At 44.9% G+C, this 18075-nt stretch overlaps 1 protein-coding gene across 4 annotated transcripts in view; it reads left to right on the top strand.

Moving 5' to 3' along the window:
* Window positions 1-951: 951 nt before the first annotated feature.
* The window catches only part of LOC135376146 (kunitz-type serine protease inhibitor C3-like), a 101632-nt gene continuing 84508 nt past the window's right edge, over window positions 952-18075 (top strand). For 3 of the 4 annotated variants that reach the window (XM_064608745.1, XM_064608743.1, XM_064608742.1), the window contains exons 1-4: window positions 952-997; window positions 6564-6628; window positions 6696-6755; window positions 14024-14194. In XM_064608745.1, the coding sequence (XP_064464815.1) occupies window positions 6592-6628; window positions 6696-6755; window positions 14024-14194 (268 nt within the window). In that variant the 5' untranslated portion in view covers window positions 952-997; window positions 6564-6591. Of the gene's footprint in view, window positions 998-6518; window positions 6629-6695; window positions 6756-14023; window positions 14195-18075 lie in introns of all 4 variants that reach the window. The other variant, XM_064608744.1, reaches the window with a different exon arrangement.

Raw genomic sequence — 18075 nt, forward strand, 5'->3', positions numbered from 1 at the left:
TCAAAGGAAAAGCAATCCAGCGACCGGTGGAGAAGAACTTCAGGGCGAGACATTTCCAACAGAGACTCGTCTTCTTCTGACTTGTTCAAAACCAGATGTTTTCTCAGAAACTTTCCGCGAAAAACATTAATATGAAGGTAATGATGTAAGGAAAAGGTAAAAATGACTTTGAGTGATAATGTTCCACGGAAAAGATATACCTCTGTTGCGGAGTAATTGAGCAAGAACGTACTGAATGGAGTTAAATGCCTGGAAAAGCGATCAGGTTAATATATGTGGTCCATTCCTGAAAAAGAGTTGATGAGCTGATGTCAGAAGCTTTTCAGGTGCTCCTAAAAAGATGTTTGTATAGTTTGGGAGGAATGCGGAAACTCAAAGTTGCCCCCTAAACTTTGAAAGTTCGTACACTTGATAGCACTGCTTCTAAAAGTCGGACAACAGCAAACGTGTGTCAAATTGAATATTTAAGCATCTGTTCGTCTACGTGGTCACCTTCCTCGTGTAGTGCAGAGAAATAACAACGATGAGCGCATATGGGGTTGCAGTTATGAATGCTGGTTCTTCACTATTTCATATTTTTCTTTTTTTCCCGCGGCGGTCTTTAGTGTCCTTAATATAAGCGGGGACGTGCAGCATTGTGTTTTATTAAACGATGTATAACTTGGGATATATTTTGTATAGCGCAGATAATGGTCGGTGTTTTATATGATTTTTGGCCAGTTTTTACAATGAGCCAATACAATCTATTAGATGCCACAATATGAGGCTTTATCCATTTTTTTTCTTTGTATATGCATCCATCCATTCGAGGCTTCTGGTGATGTTACATAAACCGGCGTAGTGTTAACAAGAGTATACAGTATATGAGTTGATCCTCTCTAACCAATCAAATCACTGCACGCGTACTTGCTCCCGGATGTCTCGGGGGTTTATAAACGACAGCCACGCTGACAGAAACAGTAGTCGTCTGCGAAACTTCTGCACTCCTGACCAAATAGTAAGCCACATTCTGCCCCTGTCCACATACCCAGTGCTACTTGACTACTACTACGGTACTTTACTGACTGTTACGGCCATCTAAAAAGTACAGTGCGTCCCGATCTTAGAGTTGCTCTATTTTCTGCGATCTTTACATATCTATCGATGGTCAAATTTGGAACCAAGGACTTCTCTTCTCGTTTAACGTGAGTGGCTATAAACGCTGGGGGTACTATTCCGAGCAGCGCCACCGATAGTGTCGATAGAGGAGTACCCATGGAGGTGATGCCTGCCAGTTTTGGTATTCCCATGTCGCCTGTAAGGATGACGCGCTCGGGATAGTTCAACTTGGATGCAGAGTTTAGACGCCGCGCTCTCAGCCAATTGCGCAGCAGGACGACAATGACGTCGAATGCCGCTGGCTTTAGAAGCAGACGACAGATTAACGCGTTAACTATGGAGCAAAAGTCTGCCGCTTCGCGGCCAACGCATGCATGACCAGACAGTTCATGATCGAGCACCGCAATTTATGGATGGACATCTTGTAGCCGTCCTACACGCTATCATACAAGCAAAAGGAGTGGACAGAATTAGCCGCGATATTGAAATCTGTTAAGACAGTTGCTAAGTAAGTTTTAGTAAATCTCTGTGTATGGTGGTGATTATTGGGGGTGAAGGAAAGACGGGTGTGCGAAGATGCGCAATGAACAAAATAAAGAAAAAGAAAATGTGTTCCTTCACGAATGTTTTGCGGACGATCTACCGAACGGATTTTTGTTCTGAAAACGGCTTCGATATCAGGTCACCGTAAGGAACAGATGTTCTCATTGGGATAACTTCGTAGCTTTTATAATTAAAAAGTTAAATAACGATTTTTAGGTAATTAGTCACTTGACGGTTGAGCAACATATGGCCAAGAACGTCCGCCGGGCCAGAGACGATAGAAGTGAAAACGGCATGTCTCTAGCCCTTATAGTTTTTAAATGAAAAATATGTCTAGAAAAAAACACCCTGTACAATGTAACGCAGAGTTTGCATTGCTAAGCTTATTGTCACAAAATGAAAGCAAATAGACAAGAACACTATGCAGGTGTATCAATCACCGTGTTTATTAATGCGTTAGCATTAGGAGTGTCAAACTGGCAAAAAGCTGTGTGTAAGTGCGTCTATGTGTCGGTATAAGTGGACATGTAAAGGGATATAAGAGGGCAAGTGCAAATAGAGGTTCTGGTTCTTTTATTCACTAGTTACATGAAAATCAATAGGAAATAAGACTGTGAGGGCAAGCCCTGTAATACAGTCTTTGCACAGTGAACAAAAACTAGCTACTTTGTGGGGAGAATTGTTTTCGGCGGAGCGTGTACGCTATCAATTCAAAAGAGGCTAGCACATGTCAGCACAGAAAGAATAGGGAAATACAGAACTATGAAAGACAGCAATTAGACATATAACAAAGCAGCTTCAAAATGACAGCAAAGCTTATAGAGCAAATTTAAAGGGAAAAGAAATGAGTTTGGGAACATGTACACTAACAAATTCAAAAGGGGCTAGCACATGTCAGTACAGAGCTATGTCGATCCTTATACACGATCGTGATGAGGGCTACAATCCCCATTTTTTTCTTTCTTTCAATCAATCAATCATCACATGTCAGTACAGAGCTATGTCGATCCTTATACACAACAATTAGACATAACAAAGCAACTTCAAAATGGCAGCAGAGTTTATATAGAAAATTTACTACATAAAGCTATTACGGGTATTCAAGAAAGAGCGTAACTCCGATTTAAATTGCATAGCAGAGGACAGAAGTCTCATTTCAGACGAGGTAAATTATTTGCAATTGAAATAGTCGAAGGTAATTGAGAGGTAAGAGTAATTGAAGGTAATTAGAGGTAATTAAAGGCAATTAAACCAAGAAAGTTGAGTTTAAGGGCTATGAATGTAAGATCTATGTAAGTAAGAGAAATAGTAAATGAAATAAATTTTACAGAAGGTAACTACAGGTTACCGGAGGTAGTTAAATGTAATTAAAAGTAATGAACATCAATTAGAGGGGAATTGAGAGTAATTAAAGCAAGTAAACGTAACTAAAGGGAATTAAATGAAATTCAAGATTACCTCATGTAACCTGCGGTTACCTTCGGTAATTAAAGGGTAATTACAGGGTAATTGAAGGTAATTTAGGTTAATCAGAGGTTCATTAAATTGACTTACATATAGTAATTGAAAGTGTAGAACCGGAAGTCAAGTATAGACTGGAAGTGGAGAACCGAAGGTCGAGTTGGACCGGAAGTTGATACTGGAAGTCAGGTATAGACGGGTAGTGGACAACCGGAAGTCGAGTTTAGACCGGAAGTGGATACCCGGAAGTCAAGTATGGACCGGAAAAGACACTGAATGATAACGCATTTCTCTCGCATTTACTGCTAAATCGCCACTGATTTTTTTTAATCCTCGATCATTAATTTCATAATCAATCATCGCATTTTTGAAAAGCTGGTACACTTCTCAAAAACTACGTTACGTTACGTTACATTTTCTTGCTTCCAAACATATTTTTAACTTGGATATTACACGGCTACGCTGATCGCGGTTGAAGTTCGTATGATAGAATACACACTCAGTTTATCCCACGACGAACGCAAAGTGTAGTATAAGACCCGCCTTTGCTGTATCCGCCTGGCCGTGTCTCAACGACGTTGGCGTCAAGGCAGGGCTCAGCTCCTCACACATGTCCCATGCTGCTGCCTTGGTAAGCTGAAAAAGCTTCACAAAAGCCGTTCCCACCTAATTCAAACGCGCGATCTAAACGTGGGAGCCGACCGTTGCAGTGTTGATAGGAGCCACGCGAAGTGACCTGCAGTCACCTCAACATGACCACATGGAACGATTTTTGAGCGCGATCGTCGCACCAAGGACGACGAGGTGGCTTGTCGTGTCCCGCACCACAAGCCGCAACAACAACGCGATGTCGCGCACACAGTGACGAGACGAGCGAGTCGTATGCCTGCTGACACGACGTTGATAAACAGGCACAAAACAATTACATATGATGACATGTGACGCACCCCGCAATACAAAAGCAGACCTTGTACCGACCAGAAGTAGGGGTGTATTCAATAGTGACAAAACAGTAAAAACATGCGTGTAGGTGGCGTATGGTCACCATGACTGCGCAACACACTTCGGGACTTTTTTTTCCCGTTTCATGCGCTCTTTATCGTGTGCTTTGTGCTCTAGATTCCAGTGTCGCACCGGACGACAACGACGGAAATCTGGCAGGTCGGTCGCTCGCGACGTCGCGCGGGTAACAAAGAGAGCGACATCGCTGGTCCGTCGCGCTACAAGAGATGCGTCGCGCGACGCGAAAATCGCGCTAGTTGTCGCTGGTTTAGCCAACGACAGGGCCGAGGCTGTCGTTCGCTCCAGCGACACCTTCGCGTACGGGTGACGCGTTTGGAGCGCAGGAGATATCAAATTCTTTAAAATCGAAAAAAAAAAACACGTCGACACGAACAGTGAGTTTCAGTGTTTGTGTTACCGTGTTACATTAGCAAATTCTCACTGCTAGCGTTAGGTCCGTCACATAGCACGTGCGCTCGCTCCCAAACCGCTACCGACACGGATATGAATAGGGACCCTGGGGTGAACGCTTTAAAGGGAACGCTCACTCCTTCAACCTGTTGAAAGATACGTTATGCCAGGGGTATTTCACTCAAAACAACTGTCCTGTAAGGACGTCCGACTGAAATCGTTGTATATTTAATGTTATCTGTAAGTTTCCGTGGGAGCCTACAGCGGGGTAAGGTCCACAGGGAAGAGAAAACTGAAGAATTTCTCATCCACTTTTCTGAGTTGGTGGAAAATAAAAGCCAACAGCTTGCCGCGAATCCGCTGCTGATCCAGGAGATATGTGGGAACGCCTTCGTGACTTCCTGTGCCAATGACGCTTCTCAGGATGCATACTTGACAAATGTCAAGGTCATATAAACAATACATGTTTTTGGCAATCTTCACAGTATGAATGATAAGATGGCACAGCAGCAGGCTAGCTGCTGGATTGGGTGATATGAATTCAAGATGAAGCTTGACCATGCGGGGGGGGGGGGAAGCTACAGTACGTGGGGAGGTTGTTCTCAGTCATCAGGACCTGCTACTCCGCCCTCAATACCTGTGGCTGAAGCCATTGAAACACGTACGTCACTTGGACAGTTGTGTGTCACAGTGAAAGTGCCACAATCGCAAAGGGTCCAGTCAACGCAGTTAGAGATGAGAAACGCAGCCCATGTCTGTCACAGGGGTGACGCTATTACAGGGTGTCCCAGCTAAATGCGAACAGATATTATATCACTTTTTTCGAGATCAAGTCAGTTGCAATATATAGAGGCAATGTCCTAATTACCTTTCAATAATTAACTTCTTAATTAGAAAAGCTACCAAGTTGTCCCAATGGGAACATCTGGTCCCTTTGGTCACCTGATACCGTATCCGTTTTCAGAACAAAAATCTATTCAATACATCATCCGCAAAAAATTCGTGAAGGAACACCATTTTTTTCTTTATTTTGTTCATTGCGCATCTTCCGAGTCGCATCTTTCCCTCACACGTAATGTGAGAGGGTGAAAGAACACACTATCGCCCCTTGCGTCCTGGAAAAAGATTAAAAGAAAACAGAAAATGCAACCCAAGATAAGGGTAGTTCCGATAGCGTCACCTGATACATTTGTTTTGTTTGCGCAAGTTAAAGCTCATTCTCGACGCATGAGGCGGCACTGTGTTCCTTCACCCTCTCACATTGGGAGTGGAGGCGTAAACGCGTGTCAAGCGCCAGTCAAGTGCATAAACCAACCTCGCTACGCGGGAATCTTCTTTTGACCACTTCTAAGATTCTGCATAGCTGACCTGTTTCCCTAAGTCACCTTGGTGACTTTCCTTCTCTCGTTGCACAGTTTTCGTTGTGTGTCATTTGTGGGTTTGAGCTGCTGGGTGTGTGTCTTTTGTCACTCCGTGTTCGTCGAAGCTATGATGCGACGTGCATAACGTGTGACTGGTACAGATGGGCTGTGTTTTGCACGCTACGTAGTGGCCCTTTACTTGGACTATCTGTTGCAGGAATAAGTTGTACCTTCATTTCTTTACTTTACACTACATAATGATATGATTATGAGAAAACTCTGAAACCAAAGATATTTGGCCGCGGCATTGATTCCCACATGTCTCGTGAGCCGCTGTCTGGTCGCTTAATTATATCTTGCATCCTGCAGTTGCATCCGGCATACCTTATGATACGTAGGGTATTTTTCGAAACATCCACACCTTCTGTGGCACTCTCGACATGGCGGTAGAATTATAAATAAATAAATGCGGACCTCCTCTGTAGCACCTTTGCTCCCAAGTCAGCGAAGAAACCTTCTTCCAAAAATATGTTTTCTCCTGTGTTCCTGGAATAACGTGTTGTGTGCCCTCGATTTGCAATAATTGAAATAGTGTCCTGTGGAAACAAGAGAGAAACGTTTGTGAACAACCATCTTTTACAGTTCTGGTAATAACAAGCATCTCCATCTTTCTAATATGCACTGTAGCTGACACGGCGAAGAACATCAAGAAATCATGAAGGTCTTCCTCCTTTTACTCCTCGTCGTTGCGTGTGAGTATATGTCGACGTGCGTCAAATATGTGGAAATATTTACGATGTTGTAATAACTCTGTTGCAGTGGCTGTAACCGACGCAGGCCTCCCTGCTTCCCCAGTCAGCCGTAGAAGTGCTGAACCGGGTAAGATCATTTTACTCCCAAAAATACATCCATCTCCGATGAGTATTGTTGTGGTATGCTGAACTGTTTTTAATGAAGAACCTCAGTCGGACGGATTTACTATTGCATGTAATGTTTCTTTTTTTCTGACAGCTATGTACCTCATGTCAGTATTTGCGTTTAAGTTATTCTGATGTTCATGCACTTGGCATTCGCATTAGCATCCACTGGTTTGTTTATGTAGCATATAACGACATGAACTAGGAATTCTGGAGACATAGTCTAGTTTCGTCATGTTATACTGATTGTACTCTGTATGGGAACTGCATTTTCCAGCTTTTTGCCCGAGCCCCACACCTAACCGGTGAAATGAAATGAAGTGAATTGAAAATAACCGATGGAATATGGAAGTAGTGGTCTATCTGCAAGATAAGAACGCACTCAGTCACCCGTTCCCCTCCCCTAAAGACTGTTCCGTTAGCAGTTATCCAGCAGACCTATCAATTAAAAAAATGGAAAACACTCATAACGCACCGTCTGGCGTTTTCTTTTATGTGGATTCAAGAATCCCAATACTGTACGGACATTATCATGCCTTTCCGAGTTGCGTCTCCTGTATCTACATCACGCATAATTGACTTGTACTGGATGTTCCTTTTGGTCGCGTTTTCCTTCATACAATTCTAGACATTCCCGTTCATGCGACGAAGCAGGCAACATCAATCACATCTTTGCTGCGCCAGACGTCTGATCGTAGCGCATGTAAAACGATCCACAAAAACTCTCTATTTAGGCAGCACTGTCATGTCTCTCCTGCTATGGGGACGCCGTCATATCAGATTAGTGTCAGAAGCCAAGGTTAATGTGCTGGGTATCTTCTGGCCATGAGAGCGAGCACACCATGTCAGCCAGTCTGGGGTAGCTGGCCAGTGCCCAATATTAAAAGGAAGTCTGGCCATTAATGGGACCTGCCTCTACCTGAGGCTCCACACACTTTTTGAGGTATCTAGCCAATCACAGGTCAAAATACAGTTGTCTATTATTACATCCATCCAGTGCTTACACCCCACCCTTATTCCCTGGGCGCCACCATTTTGGAGAAACTGGATTGATTGGATTGAAACGGATATCCCTGGTGACAGACGAAAACGCGCCCACTTTTATCAACGCCGTCTGCACGGAGAGAGGCAGGTTGGGAAAACTCAGAACTGCAGAAATGACGATGACGACCACCGGTATGAACTTTTAAATCGCGTAATGTAAGTAGATCGAATCAAAAATGGGCAAAGATGTATGTATAAATAAAATTCTATTACATAATGCAAAATCCTACGTATAGGGGTCGTCCTTCATGCTATTTTCTTGGGAACACCGTCCTAACGTTAGCGACGAAGCGTCCCATTTTCGCCTAAATAATTATGGCGGAGCGAATGCTGAAGCAGATTTTGCGTATATGAGGATACATACTCGCAGTATGAAATTAAAGTAGTCTGTGAAAATTTTTTGTGACGAAATCTCCGCTTCGCCGTTCCAAGCACCATCCTCCATTGTGTAGAAAATTTGGTGTCATGGCAGCTCCCATAGAAAACGGTAACCAATGAAATACGCACAAGTTTGATTGACAGGTCGAGCCGCTTTTTTAGCGCCTCCACATGGTCTTCCTAATGGCCATACCCCCTTTTAACACTGGCTCTCCGAACTCTCGGAACCCTCCCCAAAGTACTACTAATGCGCTGAAGCGTGTTCCGTAAAGTTTTGTCCGGCACTGTACATGCCTAGCTAGTTATTGTTTATCTACTTGATACTGATAATGATAATTGGCGGTTTTATGTCGCGAGACAACCATGTTGATGAGCGACAACGGTGCGGTCGGTTCTGCCCACCCGAGTGTCCCACAACGTGCGCCCAACACTCAGCACAGCATATTTAAAGGGGCACTCAAGCGCAAAAATTACTCCACGCGGGACGAAATTCAGTAATGCAAATGGAACGGGATTCATCTGTCGCTTCGTACGTGATGAAATCTTACTTGTCTTTAAAGAGACACGTACGTCACTCCGAACGCGCCCAAATCGTTTGAGGAAACCAATGGAGGTGGTGACGAACCGGCGGGTATATGATGAACCGAGATGGTGTATATGATCGTTCTATTGGATATACACCATCTCTTTGTCCAATGAAGGCCGTGCTCCGACTTGGCTGCGACGTACAGAGATACACCTCGCAGGGAACGAGATCGTTATCAAGTTGCTGACTCACAGAGCGTGCTCCATCTCCTTATCACCAGCTTTTTACCGCATGCTCTCATAATGGGTGCGAAGGAACTAAATGGATTGGAAACGATGCTTCGCAGGACGAACAATCTCGTTCGACAGCACAGCGTGACGTTCGCTTCCAAATGCCGCTTCATCTGACGGTTTAGGTCACCGATAATTTCGTGCGGAAATGACGTCAGTGTCCTCGCTTCCGTGTCAAGCGCCTCACGGGTTCATATAGGCAAGGTGCTTTGTGATCGCTGCGTGTTTAAAATTGGCTTCTTAGACGCTTCAGAAGTAGCATGGATGGCTGTTGTGAAGACCTGATTATTCCCTTCAGGACTACAATGCGAGGTATTGCTTGTTGCAGCCGTTATACTCAATGTTACATTACGTGCCGGCTCACCGTCGGGAAATTAGTTTATGTACACACACACAGAAAACAGTCTATTAGTCAGGCTCTGACAGTCGCGCTTTACCGCTTTCTAAACATGTTTCTGGAGCCAGGCACGTCCACCTTCAGCACCAATAGTGTGCGTCGTCTGCTAGTTTAGACACGGAAGTCGACCCTTTCCCCATGATTCTTAGCTAGTACCGATGACCTATTGCGAGCGGAGCAGTACCCATCAGATTGCACGTGCGTGCGGAAAAGAAGCTAGAACAGTGTTGAGACAGTTACGATAGCGCTGTTGTGAGATTGTCAATTGTATCTCTTGTACCGTATGATCTACGAAGCGGCAACAACAACTTTATTGTGAGATGATGAGTTTCATCGCGTGGATCGCTCTTCTTATTTCATCCTTATATTTCGCTTCGCAAACTATGTTTGTCTCTCGGGTGTTAGAAACAACCCTGCAGACGATGAGTGAAAAAATAAGTATCTCAGGAACAAGCATAATGCTACTTAATGGTTGGCTTACGCCTCTCCGAATGAAACCCGTCGCGTTGTGCCACGTGCGTGTCTTTACCCAAATAATTTTTGTTCCTCGAAAACAGCAAAAACCCAGATAGTCCAAATTGTGTACAAACCTGCCTAGTTAAATTGACAAATAGACCGCAAACTTATTTTGGCATAGTAGATTATGAAAACCGCACTGCGTCTGCACTCTTGAAAAAAAAAAAAAAGAAAAACGCAGGAATTCGCGTCCTTTTGGTGAGTCCTCACCTTCCAGGCATGAAGAGACGATTTTTTTGTGGATCTCAGTTGTCTCGCTACGTAAACCCCCAATTATTATTATTATTTGTGTGTGTGTCTTCAATGCGTCTCCCAATCGAGACAATACCTGAGCGAAATAAAGCGGACACGTAAAGACACCTCGGAGCAAAGTGTGAAGCTCATCAGACAGTGTGTTCCCGAGATAGATGGGGTCAAGTAAAAAATAACCCCGCTTATACAGCCACCAGAGGCTCCCATAGACGCAATGGTTTAGGGAAAATGGCGGCCTCCCAAACCTCGTGATCTCCAGAGCCACTCACAGCGGTCAAGATCAACAGCGCGGGAACAAGCTTGGTTCAAGAGCGCATGCGCAGACCAAACTAACCTCCTTCCCCTTCTCTCCTAGTATTTTTCGTCTCTCCCTCCCCCACCTTCGTCTGTTTTTCTTGACCTAGCAGTCCTACCTTAAATTTTATAATATAAATGAGTACTAAAAAAATGTAGAATCCTTAAGACGGAAATCTATTCCATGTGAGAGATGTATCTGGAAAAATAGGAGGCATGAAATAAGAGCAAGTCTAATAGATATATATTTCACATTTATTTCGGTGATCCATACGTGACGATATGACGCGCCGTGGAATCATGTAATTTTTTGTAGGGGAGTTCCCAAAGGGTTTTCAAGTTTTAATGCTAACCCATTTCCGTCGGATCCACCAATGGATCGACCCTGGTTTTCCATCACCCACAGCTCGTATCACTGCGTTCGAATGCCACTTTAGCCGTCTACGAGCACTATATGCAAATATATGTCAATCATTTCACGTATGACTGAACAAAAGTATTTTGAAAATACACCTGTGGGTACCAAAGTGCAAAGTTGGGGTAGTTGGTGTGACATTACTAGTTTAGGCTGCCAAGGGGGACGTCGGACAAAGTAGGAGACACGACAACAGAAACAGCTTACTCTCAACTGACGAAATTTAATGCAAGGAACAAAAAAACCTCAGAACTACAAGATATGATGACGTCAACAGCAATGACAGCAGGGTTAGCACACTCAAACGGCGATATCACGATCTGTGCGACTGTCAGTTAGATAACCACATTCCGCAGAAGACAATGCTATTGAAGGATGATAATTGATAATTAGGGTTTATTGGCGCAAAAGCTACCAAGGCTGCTATTGAAGGGGAGCAAACACAATCGGGACCATGCTGAAAAATGTTGAAGGCCTCGTGTATCTCCCTCACTGTCTGATTGGGATGCTTGGCAAGCGTGCACGTGCTTTTTTTGTTCCTTGCATTAAATTTCGTCAGTTGAGAGTAAGCTGTTTCTGTTGTCGTGTCTCCTACTTTGTCCGACGTCCCCCTTGGCAGCCTAAACTAGTAACACCTGTGGGGTTTGTCGCCACTACAAATGCGCACATCATACACTCTTTACACAGTACCACTTTTTGTGAAAAGAAAAAAAAAAGATATCGAAAAAGTGACGCTTCCGTGAAGTGTGGGATATTGATAGTTGTGTCACAACATTTGTGGGTAAATAATTATTTTGAACCTATAACATACAAAGAGACAAACACGACACAACCTCCCAGACATGTCGTCGGAAAGCGGATGCCAGCATGGTCGAATTGGTCAAGGCGCTTGAACGGTAATCGAGAGATGCGTGGTTGAGGGGAGGGGGGTATGTTTAATACAACGTAAAAAAAAATGAGAAGGGAAAGGTTAGCCACGGTGTAGGCTTGCTACTCCCTAATGGTGGTTGAAATCTCTCCGCTGTCAGTCTTTTTCGGTGAGTGCCATATTTCATGTACAGGATTTCTGTTTGCAAACGTTACGCTTCACGTGCGCGAAATGTCACAGATCCGAAAGTGTCACGATATGGCAACTGTGCTGAACTGACTATTGACGTCAGAGATGGGTCACCGACGTTCAAAGCAACACTAGTGTAAAGTAGAATGTTCAGATCATACACATTTAACTGGACAAGGTTCCCAACCAGTTAATGCACGTCACATTGTGTGCGAGGTAATAGGTACAAAATGACCGTTAACGGATGCACGAAAGAAAACATATACAATAGGCTAGCCTGTGATGTAGTCACATGTCATAGTCACGATTTATTTATTGTTTTCATGTAGTGAGGGCATTGCGTGCAGCCCTTCTAAAACAAAGCGTAAATAAATTAGGGAACCTGATTTGATGTCGGGAAGAATAATGAAGCAAATAATTACTGACGTCTGCCTAGGTGGCAGCGTTGATGTGAAAACAGGATGAGAACAAGCCGAGCACCAGAAGGAGTGACAGTGGCTTTGCATTTATCCTCTGCGTAGTAAATTAGTAGACCTTACATGAAAACACGGAACTAAAGCTGATGAAAAAGAAAAGTGGAACGGAAAAAGCAAGACAAGTCTCAAGGTTTTGCAGACGTTGTGTGCTTCGCCTTCTTTTTTACCTGCATAGCGCACTCACCGCGCTGGCCGGGGAGAAGCCGCAAGAGAGGGAAACTCCTCCAACGCATGTTTATCTGTGCTTAACTCGTGCGACGTGCTATCTCAAAAGTATTTACGCGCGTTAACGACTTATTGGGTATTCATGGGTTTACTATGGGTGCAGCTACATTACTGATATGGAAGGTAGTGCATAAAGTTATGTTCCACACATTAATGCAAATGCGATTGCGCACAAAGTGAATTACTTGGCCTGCATAGAAACCATTTGCGTTGACATTTATCCGAAGAGACACGTAATTGTCGTAACTCTGCTGTCGGTGACGCTCATAAGGAAATTATATTAGAAACTCACCGATAAACCCATGGTCGACGGGCACAGAAGATGCCAAGTGTTCATTCTCATGTAAGCATATCCCTCGGCGGGTTGCGACAAGGTCGACGTCCGAGCACTCGTAGAAACCCGCATGGAAAACCTGACCTAAGTAACCGCGTGCGCGTTCGTTGCTCGAACTGCCGCTGCCCTTCGCAGATGAAGAAATAGAAAAAAAAAAAAATCCTCACTTTTCCAAAGATGTGTAACCAGCAACGGTTGTGACCCCGCATAGCACTCGTAAGTACGGCTGTGATCGTTGCAGAGCCTATGCTTGTGCTGTGATACTTTTTCAATGCTCGCTTTCACGCACACAAAAGTGTCAAACCTATTTTAGGCGTCACTCACGTGTCACTCGTTTTCAGAGTGTATCAAACTGTTTTGTTAACACGTGTATACTGCCGTGTCAACTGTATACCACATCTCATATTGAATGGTAAGGACACATTAAAGGATATGTTCTTTCTCACAACTGAACTACAAAGCTGAGCAACAAGACATACGTATCTGCAAGTCCCAGCCACTTTCCTTCCACGGTGAAGGCAGGCATTCTTTGTGTCGAAATTTCACGTAATCGCTCAATACTTTACAAATATGTGAATGAAAGATGAAAATACGATGGAATTAACGATAAATTTACAATAAGTAAACTTGAACACACATCAATATGATTATTTTGTGGAAGAAAATATATTTCCTAATCATTCTAAGCAAAGAAAGTCTCCGGCAACGAGCCTCCTGCCCTTGTGGTTGATGATGGCTCCTTCCCATGGCTTTTCGCATGAAAGCATGAGAGAGAGAGAGAGAGAAATACATGATGACGATGACATGGGGATGACTTCCGCTCATTGAGCAGAATGCTACCCCATTGCTATTGGGGAAAAATGAGAGGATGGCATGAAAGCATGATTGTGATTGACGGACTCTTAAACCACGTCTCGTCGATGAGCGAGACAGTTTTATTTATTATGTGGTTGGTGTTGACTCCCATCCGACATGCATGTAACTTGCCATGAATAGCCATGTTGTACTGATGTTGTTGTACTGCAGATAATCCTGCTATCTGTGAGCTGCCGAAAGAACAAGGATCGTGCGCCGACTTCGAGTACAGGTTCTATTACGACCTTCAAAACAGGAACTGTGATGCGTTCGCCTACAGTGGTTGCCATGGAAACGAAAACAACTTCGCGACTTTCGAGATGTGCGACGCTACTTGCGGAAGTAAGGCCTCATGTTATGACAATTATGTCAATTCGTTAATTTGTGTGCTGCCCCCCCCCCCGAACTTGTCGCGACCAGCACCAGAAAGATGCAGAGTGGTTCCAGAAATAAACAGCTGTTTCCGTACTTCCAGTTTGAGAACCACTGTTGTAGGAAGTACGGAAACGGCTGTTTATTTCTAGAACCGCTCTGCACCTTTCTGGTTCTTCAAATTGAGAGAAGTTAAAAAAAAACGAAGTAGCTGAAGCGAATAAATGCGTAAAACGAAGCGTAATAATTGGAAGTGGCTAATTTGCACACGAAGAAAATGGAAGATTGCGTGTGCATCACCTAACGTATGAAAACGTCACAATAAAAACGTCACTCGTTTGAAGCGCTACTTATCTGGGGGGATCTTTTGTTGAGCACTTTTATCCATTTGAAGCCGTGAGAAATTGACACACACACACACACACATACATTGGATGGTGATGGGGTGGGCGATTCACCGCCGCTGAGGCGTTACACTGCCCTATTTCGCGTTGGGAGAGGATGAAGGGATGATGATGGGGGCTTCCAAAGAGCCATCACCAGACCGGTGGAACGCAAGTACTCCGCCAGAAGACGAAGGCCCTGCGTCTAGTGGGCAGCGTTCGACCACGGACCGAGGATCTTCGCTATAGGTTGAACGGCCGCTTATCAATGCGTTGCATAGAGACTTCCAATAGTACACGCTCGTGGTGGTATTGCCCACAAGCCAGGATGACGTGGCTGAGGTCGCCGTGTACTCCACAAGTGGGGCAGAGGGAAGACGAGGTGGAGCCGAGACGGTGTTGAAAGGCAGGTGTAAAGGCAACGTTGAGCCTCATGCAGTGGAAGAGAGCAGTTTAGGGGCGCTATAGTCGCGGAGGAAGGACGAGAGAAAGCGTGGGGTCTACATCTGAGAGAAGTGAGTGAGCTATGTCGTGTTCCCACTGAGCCTGTATCTTGGGACCGGTGAGTGTCGAGAGGAGGTGTCTTCGGTCGCCCGACGACATATCGGGGAAAAAGCTGCGTGCTGATGGGCGCTCAATGCGGCTCTGTCGGCTTCTTCGTTGCCGCTGATACCCACATGTCCGGGGATCCACTGCAATACACTCTAAATCGTTTTACACCTTAAAGGGTGTAAATCAAAATGTTAATGGCGCACACCTTTTAAGGTGTATTTTAACACCCTCGTGGCAATTGGGGTGTAAAGGTTGTAACGCCGAATAAAACTGCTGGGTTCGTGGCAATATGCTGGTAACCGTGTATTCACAATTACCAGCATATTGCGTATAATCACATTGAGGTCCATAGATGTATGAATAGCAAGGTGATTAAATATGTGTGTAAACATCCACAGCCGACATACAGAAAATCATGTATGGCGTGGCAGCTGTGTATGGCAATGAAGCATGGCAGCTGTATATAGCTTTTCGTGAAACTCTAGACCCTCTCATGAGCAGGCACCTCCCCCATATGCATGTTCATTACTTAGAACGTTGCATTTATTCGTTTCTTCAAGGCTTTGCAGTGTTGTACCCACAAATATCTAATCCCTGTAAAATGATTACATTGTTCATTATCCGCGACTCATCAGGATGTTTGGTCCTCTCCTAGCTGTATTGTGTATGCGTTTCGAAGGGAAACACCAGCATTTTAAGATGTTGCTAGAAAAACTCGACATTTTGAGAACATAACCCTTTCATTAGCAAGAAGACATCAATTTTATCAAATCTATGTGTGGTCGCAGCCCTTCATCAGAAATGCCACATCTACTGATGGTTCCAAGAAGATAATACTTCAACATGCCCCAGAAGCAATTCAGAGTTATATTCATTACCGTGATATTCACGCACAATCTATTGTCTATGTAAAAAGTGCAGATGATAATGATAACACATTTGCTGTTGGCTGTGTTGTTGCCAAAGAATCTTCCGAGGATGACTTACCAGTGTTCGTTGAGATTACAGGCATATATGATATTAACTCTCATACCATTTTTCTGATACAAACATTAACTACAGTTGAGTATGAGCACTATCATGTATTTGTTCTGTCTTGCAATGAGGAGCAGCGTGTTTTAAGAAATTTAGGCACTATTTCAACGGATCTTCTAAATCTGTAGATGGTAGACGTGTTGTAAATCCACGCCATGAACTTTTGTAATGTAACTTCCCGTTCCCGGTTGTTCTATACATTTACTTTTGTTCACGTGAACGAAAATAAACATACCCCTTCCTACACCCAGGCGACACACTTATCACAATATTTTACCTGAGGGTGTAGTACACCATTGTTACACCCTCAGGAACTTCCAAAACAAAGTTGTAGGGTGTGAAAGGGGTGTGATCTTTGTTAATACACCTATTTTACACCTTTAAAGGTGTGAAACGATTTAGAGTGTACTACAGTGTGCCCTGCAATGGTCGCCTTCTTATAAGCTTGCAGGATGTCAAAGACAACAGGACTGAGGGATCCACGTATCCCCAAGTTGGCCACACACTGCTGCGACGGTCTTGAGTCTGTAAAGACGACCCAGGGCTGAGCTGGAGTGGCTGATATTTTTTGCATAGCACATAGATTGGCGTAAAGCTCGGCACACGTAGACGATTTTCTGGGAGAAAGACGGTGACCACAGGACTGAGATGGAATGACAAACGCCGAGGACGGTCCACCTCGAGTAGATGACCCGTCAGTGAAAACTGACGTTGACAACATGTAGTTGTCGTCATGCCCAGGGTAAGCTGCTTGGCGACACACGGGGTTGTATCCCTTTTCCTTCCACGCAGGCCAGGAGCAGTTAGGCGGGTGACTGGGCTTGACAGAGACCATAGAGGGGCACTGGGAGCCACTGTCTTCACTACAAAACGCGGGACGCTAGGCTTCAGCTGAGTCACCACCGAGCGGACCTTGCAGTGCTTGCGCCTCAAGATCTTCGATAGGTGCGGGTGCCGCCGATGATGGGATAAAAGGCGGAGGAGGAAAAGTCGGCAAGTCTCACTGTAGCGAAGAACATCGAGCGGGTTGTCCCTCGCTTCAGCAACAACTGCTCGGGTCTCTGCTGCTCGGGGGACGCCGAGGCACACACGAAGGCTTCGCGCCAGGAGGCACAGCAGCTTATGATCTGAAGATGTCGGCAGGCCATTAAGTACCGGCAAACTATACGCGAGGGACCCTCGAGCCAAAGCCCTGTGGACGGCCAACAGAAAGCTCGTGTCACTGCCCCATTTCATGCCTGTCAAGCGACGGATCACTGCAATCCAACGGTGGATCTTGATCTCCAAGCTTGCAATATGCTTCCGCCAAGAGAGCCTAGCATCAACAGTGAGACCGAGGAACCTATGGTGAGACACGTGCTTCAACGGTATGCCAGCAACGGAACGCTGGAAGGGCCTCATGTTCCGCCTTGTAAAAGAGAGTATTACTGTCTTTTCCGTCGATATGTCTAAGTCCGCCAGTGACAGGTACTGCTGGATAGCACCGAGAGCGAGTTGGAGGCGTCGCTGGAGGGCAGGACGGGATTTACCGCTGGTCCAGATACAAATGTCATCAGCATAGATGGAGATAGCCACTTTCCTGCCGACGCAACCTCGAAGGCCAGCCATAACAATGTTAAATAAGATGGGGCTCAGAACACCCCCCTGGGGCACCCCATGGGTCAACTCGACAAAGTCTGTAACCCCCTGGCTTGTGCGGACGAACAGTTCCCGTCCATGAAGGAAATTAGTAAGCCATGAGAGAGCTCTGGAAGGCAGGGCGGCATCAACAAGACCATGGAGGACAGAAGCGTGGCTGACAGTATCGTACGCCCGCCTAACTCCGAAATTAGCAAACTCAGCCTCACGTTTCCTTTTTGTTCTTTCGAACTGAAAGGGCAT

Source organism: Ornithodoros turicata, unplaced genomic scaffold, assembly GCF_037126465.1.
Source record: "Ornithodoros turicata isolate Travis unplaced genomic scaffold, ASM3712646v1 ctg00001047.1, whole genome shotgun sequence".
NCBI lineage: Eukaryota > Metazoa > Arthropoda > Arachnida > Ixodida > Argasidae > Ornithodoros > Ornithodoros turicata.